This window comes from Pogona vitticeps, chromosome 1 (genome assembly GCF_051106095.1).
Source record: "Pogona vitticeps strain Pit_001003342236 chromosome 1, PviZW2.1, whole genome shotgun sequence".
NCBI lineage: Eukaryota > Metazoa > Chordata > Lepidosauria > Squamata > Agamidae > Pogona > Pogona vitticeps.
The window spans coordinates 68,831,020-68,848,113 of NC_135783.1; the positions used below are offsets into that span (position 1 = coordinate 68,831,020).

Consider the following 17,094-nt stretch of genomic DNA (forward strand, 5'->3'; position numbering starts at 1 on the left):
CTGCATCTATTCAACACGAATTATTAAAATTATTTTAATTTACCAGTTTCTAAATTGTGTTTCACCCATGCAACAAGGTGTTGCCCCATTTTTTCCTACCAATAACATTGCTGTGATTTCTTTTATGAAATGCAATCTTCTTTCATTCATCTTTTCTAGTGTGACACATGTATGTCTCTCCTACCCCCCAACTTGAATTGCTGTTGTAATGTGATACAGACCCAAACCCCACTATGGCTAGAGGGTGAAAAGATCCTCCAGAATTGGGACAGTCATAGTCACATTATTTTCCATTGACTACACAATTTACAAGTCAGTTTAGACTCTAGGACAGCGATGACGATCCTGTGGCACGTGTGCCACAGCTGGCACGCAGAGCCCTTTCGGCGGACACATCTGGATTGCTACTCCCCACACACACAGTCAGACCTGCGGAGGCAGCTGCAGCTGCGGTGCTGGCGCTTCAACAGGTGGCGGGCCAGGATCTGGAGCAGCTGGCACTAGCGGCGGATCCGGAGTGGAGTCTCGAGGCACCTCCATGCCCGGGATTCCCCCTTCCGCCACTACTTCCAGTTCCACTGTTGTGGCCCACCACCCGCTGGTTATTGGTTTTTTTTTTTCTTTTCTTTTCTTTTTCAGTTTGGGCACTCAGGCCAAAAAGGTTTGCCATCACTGCTCTAGGAGATCAGCTAAATGCTATTCAGTTTCCAAGATCTCTGTAGAACTATGAGCATCTGAAAGCATCTTGTTTAGTTCTTGTCATTTGTCTTCAATATTATCAATAAGAGTAAATCTAAGAACTCGTAGCATTCAGTATATTGTTTTGCACTCCCTCTTTATACACACAGCTCAGAATATGGACATTTTAACAGAGATCTTCTGAACAAGTACTGATGTAAAGTCCCCTCCAAGGGTATTTCCCTTTCAATTATGGTAGTCCTCAGAAACCCTCATTCATCTTAGACGTAAACTCTTTCATGTTGGTGCCACGTCCACCATTTGGGAGTAGAGGGGCTGACTGTGCTTTTCTCTCTGTGATTTTCACTTTCATTTATTCTGTGTTCATTGGGCAGAGCTGAGTGTGCCTTCTCAAAGAAGAGGGCTTGAGTTTTAGCAATAGGTTAAATCCCAAAAGGTAAGGAATGGCTTCACCAGAACAGAGACATATTTAATCCAGATCTGTGTTTCCACATTTGTTAACCAGACACCTGTGGGAAATCCAGAAGCAGGGCATTGGTGGAACAACACTCTTCCACCCATGCACTCTATAAGGAGGCACAGAGCCTCTGGCACTGGATCTATCTGCTATATTTAGTAGGTTTGAGCTCTCTTGTTAAAAGGGGTTTGCAGTTCAGGATACAATAAGGAAATACATTTTAAGTTCTCTAATTTCCTTTCTTGAGACAAAAGCTCCCTAAGATTCTGATTCTGACTGGGCAGTCGTCCATGAAGGTTATATCAAATAAATCTTGTTTGTCTAAGCTACCACAAGACACTTGTTTTGTTGCAGCAGATGAGTACAGTTACTCCCTCCTCCAGCTCTGAAATACTGTATAATTATATTATTACCGTTGCCACTTGGTGGCAATATTCTGACAATATACATGTACTGTACTGTATAACATTTCTACAATGATGCTCCCAAACATTGTCATTGTGAATCCTAGTAAAGGGAAACAGAGCAAATCTGAATTCTTTTGAAGTAAAAACAGAGGAATAAATCAGGAGCATATCATATATTAAATCAATATCCACTAAAAACAAAACTAGATTTGAGATTTCCCTAAATGCTGCTGTCCACTTGGAACAAGCAAGCATTGCTTGAAGCTGATCTCAGATTTAACTGTTAAAAGGAGTGGAGAAGTTTTTGGGCATAGAAAGCATTCACGAGCATCACACACCAGGGTATGGTTGGAAGACATTAAGGAGCTGGGCCAGTCCATAATATTATTGCCACCGCCGCCCCCCCCCGGGACCAAAGTTACCATAGGTGAAAGTGGTGACTAAGCAAAGGCCTGGAGGCTGTGACTCAGAATGTGGATACATAACAAGAACAATGCAAATGAATCTGATGTTGAAGTCATGTTTCTGAGGGTTAATTCACTTCAGCCAACCACACAGTTGGCTGAAATGAACCACACAGGAGTCAGCAGAGAGAGGGGAGGAAATGAGTCTTGTTTGCAGGTTATTTACCATTTGAGTCCTCTCCTGCCCACACCTGATGCCTGGGTCTACTTGTTTCCCTCTTCCCTTCCCAATTCCATTTCATTCTTGCTGCCCAAATGCTAGAACAGCTTGGTGCCAAAAGAAGGGGAAATGTGAGGAATCAGCAGAGAGAGAGGAGGACATTTTCATTTCAGCCTTGTTTCCAGCTTGTCAGGATAAATCTGCTCTGACCATTCAGATTTGCAAGAGGCCTGGTTAGAGCTGAGCTGCCTTAAAACATCCTCCTCTCTCCCTCTCTCTCAGTTCTTCACTCTTTTCTTTTATTTTTAGTTGACCAGCTACCTCAGTACTAGATTAGGCAAAGGTAAAGGTTCCGCTTGATGTTTAGTCCAGTCGTGTCCAACTCTAGGGCGAGGTGCTCATCCCCATTTCCAAGCCATAGAGCCAGTGTTTGTCCAAAGACAGTTTCCGTGGTCATGTGGCCAGCGCAACTTGACACGGAACGCCGTTACCTTCCCACCGAGGTGGTACCTATTTATCTACTTGTATTTACATGCTTTCGAACTGCTAGGTTGGCAGGAGCAGTACTAGATTAGCAAGCCTTTAAAAAGAAAAAAGAAACAAATGGACAGAATAGAACAGAATGGAAAGGGAAGATGAAAGCAGACCCAGGCACCGGGCCTAAGGAGGACAAGATTCAAACAGCAGCCAGTTTTTCGGCTACCCTGCCACTTTCACTGTTTCTGGTGTCTGCTGGAATGGCTTTAAATATAAAAACTACAAAGCCCTCCACATCAGTTCAAGTGATGTAAATACATTTGATTCCAAAAAAGTAGAAGCCCCTGCAGTGGAAGAAAAAACTGTGGAAGAGGGGGAGGGAACAGACTCCAGGCTGATCTGCGTTGATTTTTATATCATGTACTTATTGGAAAATAAGATCATTATTTATCAGTGTAGTTGCATGCCTTTGGAAGTGCAACAGAAGGTGTCTATCTCCGGACTAGATCAGATGGAGAGCTCTTTAATCTCTCTAGATTGAGAGCGAAGACCAAAGTCCAACTAAAATGCATGCGGGACTTCCTCTTTGCAGACGATGCAGCCATTGTTGCCCACTCTGCTGAAGACCTCCAACAACTCATGAATCGTTTCAGCAAGGCCTGCCAAGACTTTGGACTAACAATCAGCCTGAAGAAAACACAAGTCATGGGCCAGGGTGTGGACTCACCTCGCTCTATTACCATCTCCACACAAGAATTGGAGGTTGTTCATGACTTTGTGTACGTTGGCTCAACCATCTCTGACACCCTCTCTCTAGATGTCGAGCTGGATAAACGCACTGGGAAAGCAGCTACCATGTTCTCTAGACTCACAAAGAGAGTATGGCTCAATAGGAAACTGACAACACATACCAAGATCCAGGTCTATAGAGCCTGTGTCCTGAGCACACTCCTGTACTGCAGTGAGTCCTGGACACTTTGTGCCCGGCAGGAGAGGAAGCTGAACACCTTCCATATGCGTTGCCTCCGACGGATTTTTGGTATCACCTGGCAGGACAGAGTTCCAAATAGAGTAGTCCTAGAACGAGCTGGAATTTTCAGCATGCATACATTACTGAAACAGCAACGTCTACGCTGGCTTGGGCACGTTGTGAGAATGGCTGATGGTCGGATTCCAAAGGATCTCCTATATGGAGAATTAGTGCAGGGAAATCGCCCCAGAGGGAGACCACAGCTGCGATACAACGATATCTGCAAGCGGGATCTGAAGGCCTTAGGAATAGACCTCAACAGATGGGAAACTCTGACATCTGATCGTTCAGCCTGGAGGCAGGCGGTACATCACGGCCTCTCCCAATTTGAAGAGACCCTTGTCCAGCAGGCCGAGGCAAAGAGGAAGTCACAAAGGAAGCAAAACCAGGGAGCTGGACAGGGGATAGATTGGATTTGTCTTCAGTGTGGAAGAGATTGTAACTCTCGAATTGGCCTCCTCAGCCACACTAGACGCTGTTCCAAGTCCTCCATACAGAGCACGCTACCATAGTCTTTCGAGACTGAAGGATGCCTACATGAGTTGCACTCTCATATTTGTACCATGTCTCCCTTCTGATGGGGTGGGGTTTTCAACTAGGCAACTTGGGATAGGGTTGCCAGATACATGACTACCAAAAGGAGGACATAGAAAGACAAAAAAGAGGGCAGAGGAGGACGTATTGAATGTTTCATTTGAATCGTTCTGGATTAAACCCACAATCAATACAATTTTATTAAAATTTTCTTGTTGTTTAGTCATTAAGTCATGTCTGACTCTTCATGACCCCATGGACCAGAGCAAGCCAGGCCTTCCTGTCTTCCACTGCCTCCCAGAGTTTGGTCAAATTCATGTTGGTTGCTTCAATGACACTGTCCATCCATCTCGTCCTCTGTCATCCCCTTCTCCTCTTGCCGTCACACTTTCCCAACATCAGGGTCTTTTCCAGGGAGTCTTCTCATGAGATGGCCAAAGTATTGGAGCCTCAGCTTCAGGAGCTGTCCTTGCAGTGAGCACTCAGGGTTGATTTCCTTCAAAATGGATTCAACAGTCTCAAAAGCATCCATTCTTCAGTGGTCAGCCTTCTTTATGGTCCAGCTCTCACTTCCATACAGCACTACTGGAAAAACCATAGCTTTGACTATGCGTACCTTTGTCAGCAAGGTGATGTCTCTGCTTTGTAAGATGATGTCTAGGTTTGTCATTGCTTTCCTCCCAAGAAGCAGGCGTCTTTTAATTTCATGGCTGCTTTCACCATCTGCAGTGATCATGGAGCCCAGGAAGGCAAACTTTGTCACTGCCTCCATATCTTCCCCTTCTATTTATGCCAAGAGGTGATGGGGCCAGTGGCCATGATCTTAGTCTTTTTAAGGTTGAGCTTCAGGCCATTTTTGCGCTCTCCTCTTTCACCCTCCTTAAGAGGTACTTTAATTCCTCCTCACTTTCTATCATCAGAGTGATATCATCTGCGTATCTGAGGTTGTTGATATTTCTTCCGGCAATCTTAATTCCAGCTTGGGGTTCATCCACCCTTTCACATGACGTATTCTGCATATAAGTTAAATAAGCAGGCAGACAATATACAGCTTGTTGTACTCCTTTCACAATTTTGAATCAATCGGTTGTTCCAAATCCAGTTCTAACTGTTGCTTCCTGTCCCACATATAGATTTTTCAGGAGATAGAAAAGGTGGTCAGGCACTCCCATTTCTTTAAGAACTTGCCATAGTTTGTTGTGGAATAGCTGCCAATAAATGTCTCTTAGTGAACCAACCAAGACACAATCATGTACAAAAATTAAAATAAATTTAATGGAGGCTTTTTTCAAAATACCAAAAAACATCATTTAAACAGCCAATTGTACCCAAACTCACCCCGGCCCGGCTGCAGGATCCCCCAGCCGCTCGCAGTCTGTGCAGGCCCAGAGGCAACCTTGCTATTCTAGATGCCCAAACAAGGATCTGGCGCAGGCAGGGGAAAACCAGCACTGGGCAAAGCTAAACAAGGCAGCCTCTCCTCCCCTGAGGGTCATAAGTTCAAGGCTGGGGAGTGTGGGAGTTGGAGTCCCTGAAGGGGAGTTTGAACACACACAGTCCAGGCGCTCGCATTTCCCACTGATGCGCTTGGGCGCTGCTTGCTCCTGCCTGGCTCAGCAGGTGGCACTCCACTCGCGCTGCCTTTCTGGGCTCCACATGGTTTGGGCGGACATGGTGGATTACCGAGCAGACGCGGCGGGGGTGGGAGGGGCGAGGGCTGCTCTCTGGCACTGGTGGCAGGCAACGGGGGTGGGGAAAGACAGAGGGAGGGGGCTCCTTCCACCTCTCCCCCTCCTATCTAAAATCATAAGATAAAATATACAAAAGCCTGACAATTTAAAGGTTTTTATCTTTGCCTGTCGGACGGAGGACATTAGGCTAAAAAGGAGGACATGTCCTCCTTTTGCCTGATGTCTGGCAACCCTAACTTGGGGAAACTCTGCAAGCTAGATTGGGGATGCCATATTAAGTTTATAACCCAGGGGTTCTCCATTGTTGTTGTCATGCAGAAATATGACAGTATTATTCAGATGTCTGCATTATTTTGACAATCATTCCCAAATAATTCCAGATACCGCTGCTGCATATAAGGTTGCTAAAACTGTGGATATCACCTTGTGCAGAGGTAGGCATGTGCTGGAAGGCCAGAGGCTACTTTTGGTCTCCCAAGACCTACCACAGGTTATACCAACCCCACCCTGTCAAAGCAAAACTGGAAGATAAAGCCATGTAGAACCCCTTTGGGAACTGTTGAAGAAGCTGGACAAATGAAGTCCAGGGAAGCGCTGCACCTTGTTTCAAGGCAAAACAGCAGCTCCTAGAAGCTTCGAAGAGCAGGAACAGCCATTTTTGCCTATTTTGGGGGAATTCCAGGATGTCTCAGAAGAGGGCTGAAAAAGAGAGGAGAGTGTCTGGAGGGTACTTACAGCCCTTGTATGCCTATCAACCAAAAGCAATCCATTGTTTTCTTAAGTTCTAAAGTAATAGAACATTATTCAGGTCACCATTTATGGATGTTATGGACACACATTCTGCAGACTTCTGTCATGTGAGATCTTAATCAAGTTGTGAATGGGAGAAGGGGCCTCCTACCAAATAATGTTTAGCAGCAAATGCCGAGCGGCCAGATTTTGAGCTGAATTGTTAGCTTAAATCAGTAGGCTTGAAACACGAAAGATATGGACTGTATTTTCCTTTGCCAAAAAATATTTGCTGTATTGAAATGACATTATTTAAATTTCACGAATAAGATGGTGATAAATAGTAATAAACAGAAATGAAAGACGTCCGGAAATTTCATGCTAGATCTACATCAAACACCCTTTTTTGATGTGCGTCTATTGCCAAATCTGCACCACAGCCTGATAAACACTAGTCTGGGTTATTCTGTGAGGTATCGCAAGCAAAAATAAGAGCACTTAAAACTGCTTCCTTTGGACTACAGTACAGTGCTTAAGAATCGGCTACAGCCAATGCTGGCTGGGGAGTTCTTCGAATTGTAGGAGGAATAACATCAATGTGCTGAACAACATCCAATTGTGTGGGAAACTGGGAAACAGAAAATGTTCAGAATTCTAAGTGGAGATCCTGATACCTGGATATACTCAAACACAGTTTTAGGATTGACTAGACCTCGCCTATTTAGCTACAGAGAAGATATTTACGGGTAATATAGAATTTCTTTTTGTTAACCTCACCCTTTGCCCACTCACCTTTGATCAAGCAGATCCAGCAATGAAGATCAATGCTGAAGATCCTGACAGGATCTGGTGAATATGTGTTGGGAGCTCAGCTGAGGGATGAAATCAACTTGAGGAGGATGGTTTGACGGGGAAAAGTGCTGCCCCTTATTGAGAGTGGAGATGTTACTTCTTTTCCCTCTGTGTGTGCTAAACATGTAGCATTGCAACTATATATCACACATGAGTATCATATGCTGGGAAGAAAATATGTACTTCCCAAATTGGCTGGGTAATGTTCTGGCTGAAATAAAAAAAAAAACAGAGAAGATTGACAAGGGCTTCAGAGTAAACTGAGTGCAATGAATCATGGTGAGGACAATACCACCCCCTCATATGATTCGTATTTGAAGATCACGGGGCAGGATTGCCCACTCTGATCACTCCTCAGTTAATCCCATTGATGTAAACTAAGGTTGCACACTAATGCAAAATAGATCTGTGGAGGATTTCTGCATCTGTGTTAACATTTCCAGAGACTGCCGAAAGGATGCAGAAGACATTTAATGGGTGCAGGCAGTCATCATAGGACCAAACAAAACGCTTCACCAGATGTGATTAAGGCATGCATTTGGAGGAACTGTGCATAGTTTCATTGCCCTATCTTTGTAGATGATTGCATGCATTTGTGGAACAGTCAAGTTAATTCTGCTGAGGTGAGCATTCGAAAATTAAGCACAGCAATGATCATGAATTAAATTAAAGGCAGATGAGAACAAATAAATACCACCTTTTTGCTGTAAGCTACTTTTTCTTCCTTCAGCTGTTGGCTTTTTCAAGAGATTGCAAATTCCTTCCTAAGTGGACTCCCCAAGAAGGAAATGTTCCAAAACTCTACACAGGATAATGACTGGTAAGTAACAGTAATTAGGTATACCCATTTTATTATTAAAAGGTGGCGTAAGTTCAGGAATTCAACTTTCTCCCCACTTATACTTTCCTAAGGCATGTCTATCTGTCTCATCCTTTCCTGTGTCGCTTTCCTCACGTTTCCCTATATTTCTCATTTTTTTTCTTCCAAGCGTATCATTAGAAAGGGCACTTTACAGTAAGAAAGACAAGCTCTCTGTCATTTTCCTCATAAGTTTGAGTCTACCCTTTAGCTGTTGCATCAATTATTTGAATAAGAGAAAATTATCCCTGTATTTAGATGAAATTAGTAGCTGGTTTCTGACTACATTTAATTTTCTAAAATGAAGAAAGGCGAACTAGAGCATTACACTAGGAGTTAAGGATGACTGGCAAACATACAGTGTGTAAGTGTGTTTTCTTTGTAATATCTTTTCAGCACTTATTATCCCTTAGTATATTCATGAGGGTGAAGTATCTTAGCCCTATTGGCATGTATATACTACCCCTAAAGTTTACTAGGTACATCCCCACTTCACACATTTAACTTTTACTTGTGTATATACAGTATAAGAAATACATACACAGACAATTGTGGACATATACTGCATTCTCTGCATTTCTTTTCTAACTTCACTATCAACATCTCTGTGTGTACTGTGTTTATACAGAACCCTGAGGTAATACTTCATGTACAGTATCTGAGGAAAGAGGCTATAATCCATTAAGCATCATGATGTGCTATCAAGTCAGTTCTGACTTATGGCAATCATTTTCCCATAGAGAATATTCCGGAGTGTTTTATCATTCCCTTCTTCTGGAAGTGTCCTGGTACTGTGTAGCTGTGCAGCCAGTTATTTACCACAATGACTTATCACGCCAGCATGATCCATATATGAAATAAATGTGTTATGAAAGCATGATCAAATTGAGAGCCTTTTCTAAGTTAATGTACATTTCCTGTGCAGCTTGTACCAATTACAGTTGCTGAATTAACTCACATGGGAATGTTTATTTATCACAGGAAGATGCTTGTCAACAGTCCACACAGTGGACTGAAATTAGCAATATTTCTCTCATGCCTCCCTTTCGCTCTTCTGGCATTAGTACTGGACTGCTCTCTTCCCTTCATTCTTTTCATTTTTTTTACAGCTTGCTCCCACCAATTCCCCAGCTGCGGGTGAAGTCATGTCTGAATCCAGGAACTATATTCCTTCCTCTTCTTAGTGGTTCATCTCTCACAATATATTAGGGGCTCCTCCTCCTCTCCCCAGTCCCTTAAGGCTGGTCCCACATGAATTTAATCCAGGCTTCTTTTCCAAATTCTGGGCAGCAAACGGAAAGCTCTGAGGCAGTGGAAGGGGAGAGGAAGTCTTAGTCTTCCTATTGCTTGCTTACTCTCACTCTTTCTGATTGGCTTTCAACCAGTGTGCCTGAGTTATTTTTATTTATTTTTTTAGCCACCACACATTTACAGGGTGGTGGTGGTGGTGGAGAGGATAGAGCTACAGCATTTGCTACAGGAAGGTTACAAACAACACACTAGAAGGAGAGGGTTTTTTTTCAGTCTCCCGGTGGTAGTGCTGTATCACTCAGCTGTTGTAGTGACAAATTAGGAGAAACGTCTAAACATTTTTAGAAAGGTAAGTGTTGTTGCCTTTAAGAGTATGAACTGGTGACAGAAGAAATGAAGTCATCCTCACCACCAACATACAGCCCCACTATATATGCCACTAATGATGTGATCAAGACACACTCAGCCATTACCTCAAAGATGGATGAATGCAATCACACAACACCAAACTGAGGCAAACAAGTGGGTGTGGCAATGTTACTGAAAATACACATACACACCAACACCAGCTAGCAGAACAAAATGTACCACATACTAAGGCTGAAAGTTTGGATCTACTTGCAATTAACTGTTACATCATGTTGTTGATGAACTAAATATTGAAACGCAGTTGAACAGTTGAAATAATACCAACAGTTGAATTTATGAATACATAATGATGAAATTGTGCCATCAAATCAATTCTGACTTACGGTGACCCTTTTCAGCGTTTTCTAGGCATATTCATGTCTTTTTCTGGGGATGCCCTGAGATCATGCAACTTGCCCAAGGCTTCACAAATTGGCTTTTCCATTGGGAAACACTGTAGGAAATGAAATTCCTAACCTCCTCCTCCCTAACCAGATGAGTTTGTTTTTTTTGTTGTTTTTTTTTTTGTACAAGATGCAAACCTGGTTCTCAATGAGAGCAGGATATGTCAGCTGCCTCGAAAATGGGATACGAAGGAATTGCACTAACTGAGCTTCAATAGGCCTAAAACAATCAACCACTATGGAAAATAGGTACTATACATGCTTTATTGCCCTATGAAGGTTGTTACCTCATGAGCTTGAAATGTTACATATAGTACATAGAAAAAGCCTATGGTTGTGTCAACACCTGAAAACAGTAGGGTATTATCTTGGTAGATTTTGCCTCCCAACATTTCATATACCAAGGCAGAGCCACCTGTTGGAGGGTAACTATGGAAATTGGAACTGGGACAGAAGGCAGGAATCATAAAGAGTGTTAAGAGAACGAAAAGGAAGCTGTTGTCTTCAATCTTCTTCTTGACTTGTTCTGATTTTCTCTGCTTGGAGGCCTCTGAACTTGAGGATGCAATCAGATATTTGGAAAGGAGTGCACCTCATTGCCGTAGAAAGGGTTGCTTTCCAGGGAGTGATCTCACTTAGATCAACCCAGCTCGGCTCCACAAACACAGAAGCCCTACTGGATCAGGTTCAGGATAGAGTGCAGGAAATAGATTGCACCAGACCATTCCACAAGCAGTCTGAAATGCAGCCTATTTCCCTGTTGGATCATGCTCTTACTTCTTTCTCATCTTCTCTTAAGGGGAGGGGTGTTTTGTTTTTTGTTTTTTGTTTTTGCTTCCTCTTCCTTCCTTTCTTTAACATACTTTCCCCTCGCTTTGTTTCAGTCATTTTTCAGGGCCAAATGACTTGGGCTCGGAACTTCTTCTTTTCATTATTTTTCTCCTCTTTAAAAACCTTTCTTGATTTTTTTTCCTGGACTGGTCGTTCAATAGGACCTCTCCTGTATCCTTCATCTGGGATGTAGAGAGAGGTCTCCTCTGATTTCTATCCAAACCCACAGGGGCCAGTTCTTTAGATTTCTTCAGTACATTAGGTATATATAAAACTTCACACATACACATTTTGTTCATGTTTTCTTTAAGTTATAGGCTTTGCTGCTAAGTATTTGGGGATTTTCAGGGTTGCATTTAAGCTAGTCTGCACTTGTGGAGGTTTAGGTAGGCTTAAACAACAATTCAAATAACTGTTTATTGTGCCTACTATGGTTTTGCATGCCATGTCTCATTTAAAATTCTAATATTGCCTGTGTGGTACTATATTCATTTGATTTGCTTCAATGAAGAATCAACCCATGGCTTGCTTAGCATGGGAGAGTTTCTGCATGTAGCAGTGCAATTTGAGTTCAACTGTATCTTTGTATGCATATTTGCCCTTTCATGTGCTTTCCTCAAGTATTAATCTTGAACTGAGTATGTTTTGTCCTTGACCAAAAGTACTCACTGTTCCATGTTCCTACTTCAAACTTAAATAAATCTGCCAAATTTGGTTAACCAATAAGTAGCCTAGAGTCATTTCTGGCTATACCGTCCTGCCCTCCAGAGCAAATATCTGACCTTATTTTCAAATTCACTCGAAACTGACATTCCTCTGTTATTGGGGCTTTAAGACTAGGGTAACAGAGGGAATCCCTGTGGAATCATAGAAATTTGGCCTTCAGACTGGGGTCACATAGGTCTCATGCTGAAAACAGATACATTTCTGGCATACAGCATGGAAATCAACCAAGGAATGAGAAACTGAAAATATTATTGCCTTTTTTGGCCTGGGGAGTAGAGACTCATACATCTCCTATGGGATGTGGAAGGCCACGATAGGAGGTTGTGTCAAATCATTTTGTGCAGTGTTTCACATCAGTTGGTTAAATGGTGATATGGTGATTGTCCCAAAGATTAGGAGAAATCAAATGTAAAGTTTTTTTCATCTTACCCAGCAGGCAAAATTTTCTCCCTCAGAGTTTACAGATTTTTTAGTTCCTGACATCCAGTTTTCAGCCTTTTGAAAAGAAATAACCCAAAAGGGAAATGGGATGGCAGTGGAACAGGGGAAAAGGCAAAGTTAGGAACAGTTCTTAAAATTATGACATTCTCATGATTATTTGGGATGGAAAGATAGGAAGGTGAAAGGAGGTCGTCAGGGAGAACACTCTGTTCTTCCCATCTGTACCAAAGTCTGACTCAATGCCTATTGCCAGATGGCAGAGGAAGAGGCCAGAGAATGAGTCTCTAAGCAAAGCCAATGAAGTCACCTGATTTCACCTTATGCACTGTCCATGGAATGGCTACTTCCAGGTGAGATATTTAAGGGAGGAACCATATGAGAATGAAAAGCAAGTAAAATGTCATTGGATAAAGTCATGTGAGGCTAAACAGGCACTGGGTGGCATATCTTAGTAAACCCTGGCCAGAAAGGTAATATGGCAACACTAATGAAGTATGAATGTTATTCATTAAACTAAATAATTAAATGGAAGTCTGTTTTAATTCTAAGCAATATTTTTGCTGGTCAGGTGAAGTCCACCATTTTTAAATAGCCTCCTCCCATGTACACGTTCCTCTTCAGTACTTTGAGACTGTGAGAGGTCTGGTTTGAATGCTGGTCCTGCCATGAAGCAGGGTGAAACAACCTGAAAACCTGGGATTTCCAGGTCTCGGGCTTCTGTCTGATGTCTCAGAGAATGCTATACTTCCATGGGTCTCCAAGCAAGGAGACAAATCTCAGGGCAAGCAGTGCTGAAGCAGAAGAAAGAATGATTTCTGTATGTGAGATACTTATCTCCAGCCATTCTTGACTGACACCAAAGCTTAGCAGCACAGTGTGAAGGTGCTGTGTATTGTGCTTGCATGTCAGTGCACCAAAAAGGCAGGACTGAGGAGAAGGCTCTGGGGAGGGCGCCAGAGATAGGATCCACTTGGCACCATTGTGGCCTTCGGAGGGAGTTATGGAGTGGACTGGCATTACACCACATGAGTCTTTTTGGTGCAGCAGCAGCCAAGGGCATAGACAAAATTCCCCACAGTGTAGTGGCGAATGTTCTCATGGGACATCACAAGGGCCTACGCCATCACATTAATGGTCCACCAGTGTGACAGCAAAAAGATACACCCCCAATTTCCAGGTTTTGGTCCAAAATTTCAGGAAATGGGTTACTGCTGACCTGGTAAATGTGGAGAATGGATCAATGGAAATAAAGACTGGTGTATTTTTGTAGATGTTGGTCCTGGTAGTTGCAGGGAGTGGGGGATAAGGAGTGATTGTTTCAGGCAGCAAAATATCTAGGGCTGATTCATCTGAAATCGTCTTACTTCATATTCCCCACATCATCTAAGAATAACACCATTTTGCTGCCAGTCCCTTCCTCAAGCTGCATCCTGCTATGAGTTATGATGGCCACTTACCCAGGAGGATTTCCTGCCTTACCACGAGGGGCTCTAAAGACCAGTCCCAGTAAGAGGGACTGAGAGCCAGTGTGCTATGGTAGATAGGGTATCTGGAAACTTGGATTGAAATCCATGCTCAGCCACAGAAACACATGGCGAATGCAGTAGTAGGAAGCCACTCCTTGAACATTTCACTTACCTCAAAAACTCTAGGTTGGAAGTCACTTGATGCCAGGTAACAACAGTACCCATTTCATAAGTCTTGTTCTCATTAGATGGTCATTTCAAGATTTTCTTACCTCCTGACTACAGTGCTAATATTGGGCAACTTAATCATGGAATTGTTTTCTATAATTACAGGGAAGGGAGTACAGTTATACACACCGGAGTGGTCCTGATGACAGAGCCAAGTTCCACGCCCACTCATATTGTTGATGCAGCAAACACAAACATGACAAACACACGGGATGAGATTGCTAGAAATAATTATGTTTTGCTAATTGGGTCCTGCGTTATTGAGCCCATCACCATTTTGGGACTTCTTGGCAACAGCTCTATTTTCTGGTTTCTCTGCTGCAGAATCAAAAGGACTAAATATACAGTATACGTTCTGAACTTGTCCATTGCTGATTTCATTGTACTCGTCTGCCACAATTATTTTTTTATTTCTCAGTTCGTTGCGTGGGGAAGAGAAACGATGGAGGCATACCTATATGAAGTGCTTGATATACTGGCCATCTTTGGTTACAATTCTAGTTTTTTCCTATTGACAGCCATTAGTGTTGAGAGGTGTCTTGGTGCTTTTTACCCACTCTGGTACCATTTTAATCGATCGAAATATCTCTCAGCTGTCTTATGTGCAATTCTGTGGGTTCTCTCCTGTGCAGCAACTGCAGTGGAATATCTCACCACCTGGACAGCACAGTTTCTTGATGAAGTACCTTGCAGAAAGCATACTGCTGCCTGTGTGTTCCTTACCACCACTTGGCTGATATTTATCCCCGTCATGGTCTTTTGCAGTGTGAGCCTGTTTATCAAATTACAGAGAAATTTACAGCCACGGTCCTCAGCACGTCTTTACATTTCCATTGTCATCACAGTTGTTCTGTTCCTCATCTTGACTGTTCCCGCTCGGCTCTTATATCTGATAGTCTACTGGTACCCGATAACACAATTAGAATGGACTCTCTTGCATTTTTCTTTCTTCCTCCATACAATCAACACCAGCCTCAATCCTTTTGTTTACTTTCTTGTTGGAAGGCAGAAACAGAAAAGACCTCACCAATCGCTCTATGGAGTGCTTTATGCATCCTGCAAAGATGAGCCTGAGATTCTGCCACAAGAAGAACACCCGGGGGCTATGAGGGAGCCCTGTAGACCCATAGTCCCAGTAAAACCAGTGTCCCAGGTGCACATCTGAATGGAAAGAAATATTTCTAATGAATGAATGAATGAATGAATGAATGAATGAATGAATGAATGAATGAATGAATAATCTGAAGCCATAAGTTATCCCTTTAGGTATATGCAGTTTAGATATATGCAGTTTGGTGATTTTTTTAAAAACCCACTAAACACACCCTCTTCTTATTCTAGGAAAGTAAGAAAGCTACTATTTATCATAGTTGCACCTTGCTGGATATGCGTTTTATGCTACAGCTCATATGTATGTCCTGTTTGTTACTTTATTTGCTAGATGGCTTTGCAAGGAGGTGGCTACAGATGCTGCTCCTGCCAAGCACCATCCTGGTTGCTGTGCATCTTCCAGCATGCCTCTTACTATTTCTACAGATGTGCCATTCTTCCCTTCTGCAATGGCATTCTGCTGTGGCTTATAAGACACTATTCTTTAACAGCCTATTCCTAGTTCATGGGCATACTGCTGTGTCATCCTGCAGATGTACTTCCAAGCATTGTTTGTATAAATTACTTGTGGCTTTCTCTGGAAGTTATTAGTTCTGCTGTAACATTTTAAGATTGTCAAGCATTTGATGTTTTTGCTTTAAATGATACATCACTGTATACCTTGAAAAGTCATCAACAAAAGTAGGTACATGTATTATTTTCTCCTCAAGACATCTCTGTAATAGCATTGAAAATGTTTCTTTCTATCAGCTCTAGGGGGCACCTTAACTTCCTTTCATTGTGCTTTGAAAATGGGGGGTCTGGCCATGGTCATACCAATGAAATGTTTTCTAGTTCTCCTCCTCTGATATCGCAATTTAAACTTACACTCACATGACACATGGCTATTAGCAAATCATATACCTGGCAAGCGTGCTAACTGCAGATCATTTCTTGCTCAACCAGAGACTTCTAATTTTTTTGTTGTGGATCTTTAAAAAGAAATGTTAGATTGCTACATATGTGAACAATTTTATCACAACGTTTTTGAACTACTGTCACCAGGCATATCCTTTTAAAATGCCTTTTAAAAAACTCCACGGCATTTGTATCAATGCATTGGTTAACATCTGTCAAATGGTCTCATCAAGTAGCTCTAGGTTGTTACTGAATTGGAAGGGAATTACCTGATAATCCAAAAACACATTGGGATGCACATCCTGGAATAAATGCCACATAACCTCAAAGCGTGACAGGAATGTGATTAAAAGTCACATAACCACAACCTTCTGGTTTGCTTTGCAGGGTCCAATATCCATGCCTTTGGCTAAATCCTCTTTTTGTAACTCTTTTAATTTAGAAAAGATCTTTGTAGCCAAATATGGGATGCCTTACATGCATGCATTCATAGCTGGTGCATTAATGCATGCCTGCATGCATGCATCTATGGTATCACAGATATATGATATTAGCTCTTTCAGTTCTGGATTACAGTTCTTATACATGCCCTTTGTTTGGCAATCTCAGGTTGTGAGCAGGATCTTGACTGAAGTTTAACCACTATGTCACAAAGCTCCTTATAGTAATTTATTCTTCCAGCAGCTTCAGGAACACATCTAGTAAAAATAAAGGCTATTATTTGCAATAGTAGCGACTTACAACCTTTTATTTTACAAGGCTGGTATTTTGCCAAAGAAAACATTAGTTTCTAGTAGTTACTGGTATCTTCCTTCAGATATGGATTTGTATTTACTATATATCCCATAATAGTCAAGGCAGTGGAGGCTGCATTTGGATCTACGTTATGGCCACCAATTTCTGCTGCATCTGATTTTATAGCAGTTGCCGCTTGATGGAAGGCCTGAGATTCCTTTTGCACTTTTACTATGGA

The 17,094-nt window shown here is 42.3% G+C and overlaps 1 protein-coding gene across 1 annotated transcript; it reads left to right on the plus strand.

The window, feature by feature from the left end:
• Positions 1-7,881: 7,881 nt before the first annotated feature.
• Positions 7,882-16,440, plus strand: LOC110086922 (proto-oncogene Mas). The gene is made up of 2 exons (XM_072999461.2): positions 7,882-8,320; positions 14,220-16,440. The coding sequence occupies exons 1-2, from the start codon at positions 8,289-8,291 to the stop codon at positions 15,277-15,279; spliced, it is 1,092 nt and encodes a 363-aa protein (XP_072855562.2). The 5' UTR covers positions 7,882-8,288; the 3' UTR covers positions 15,280-16,440.
• The last annotated feature ends 654 nt before the right edge of the window (positions 16,441-17,094 follow it).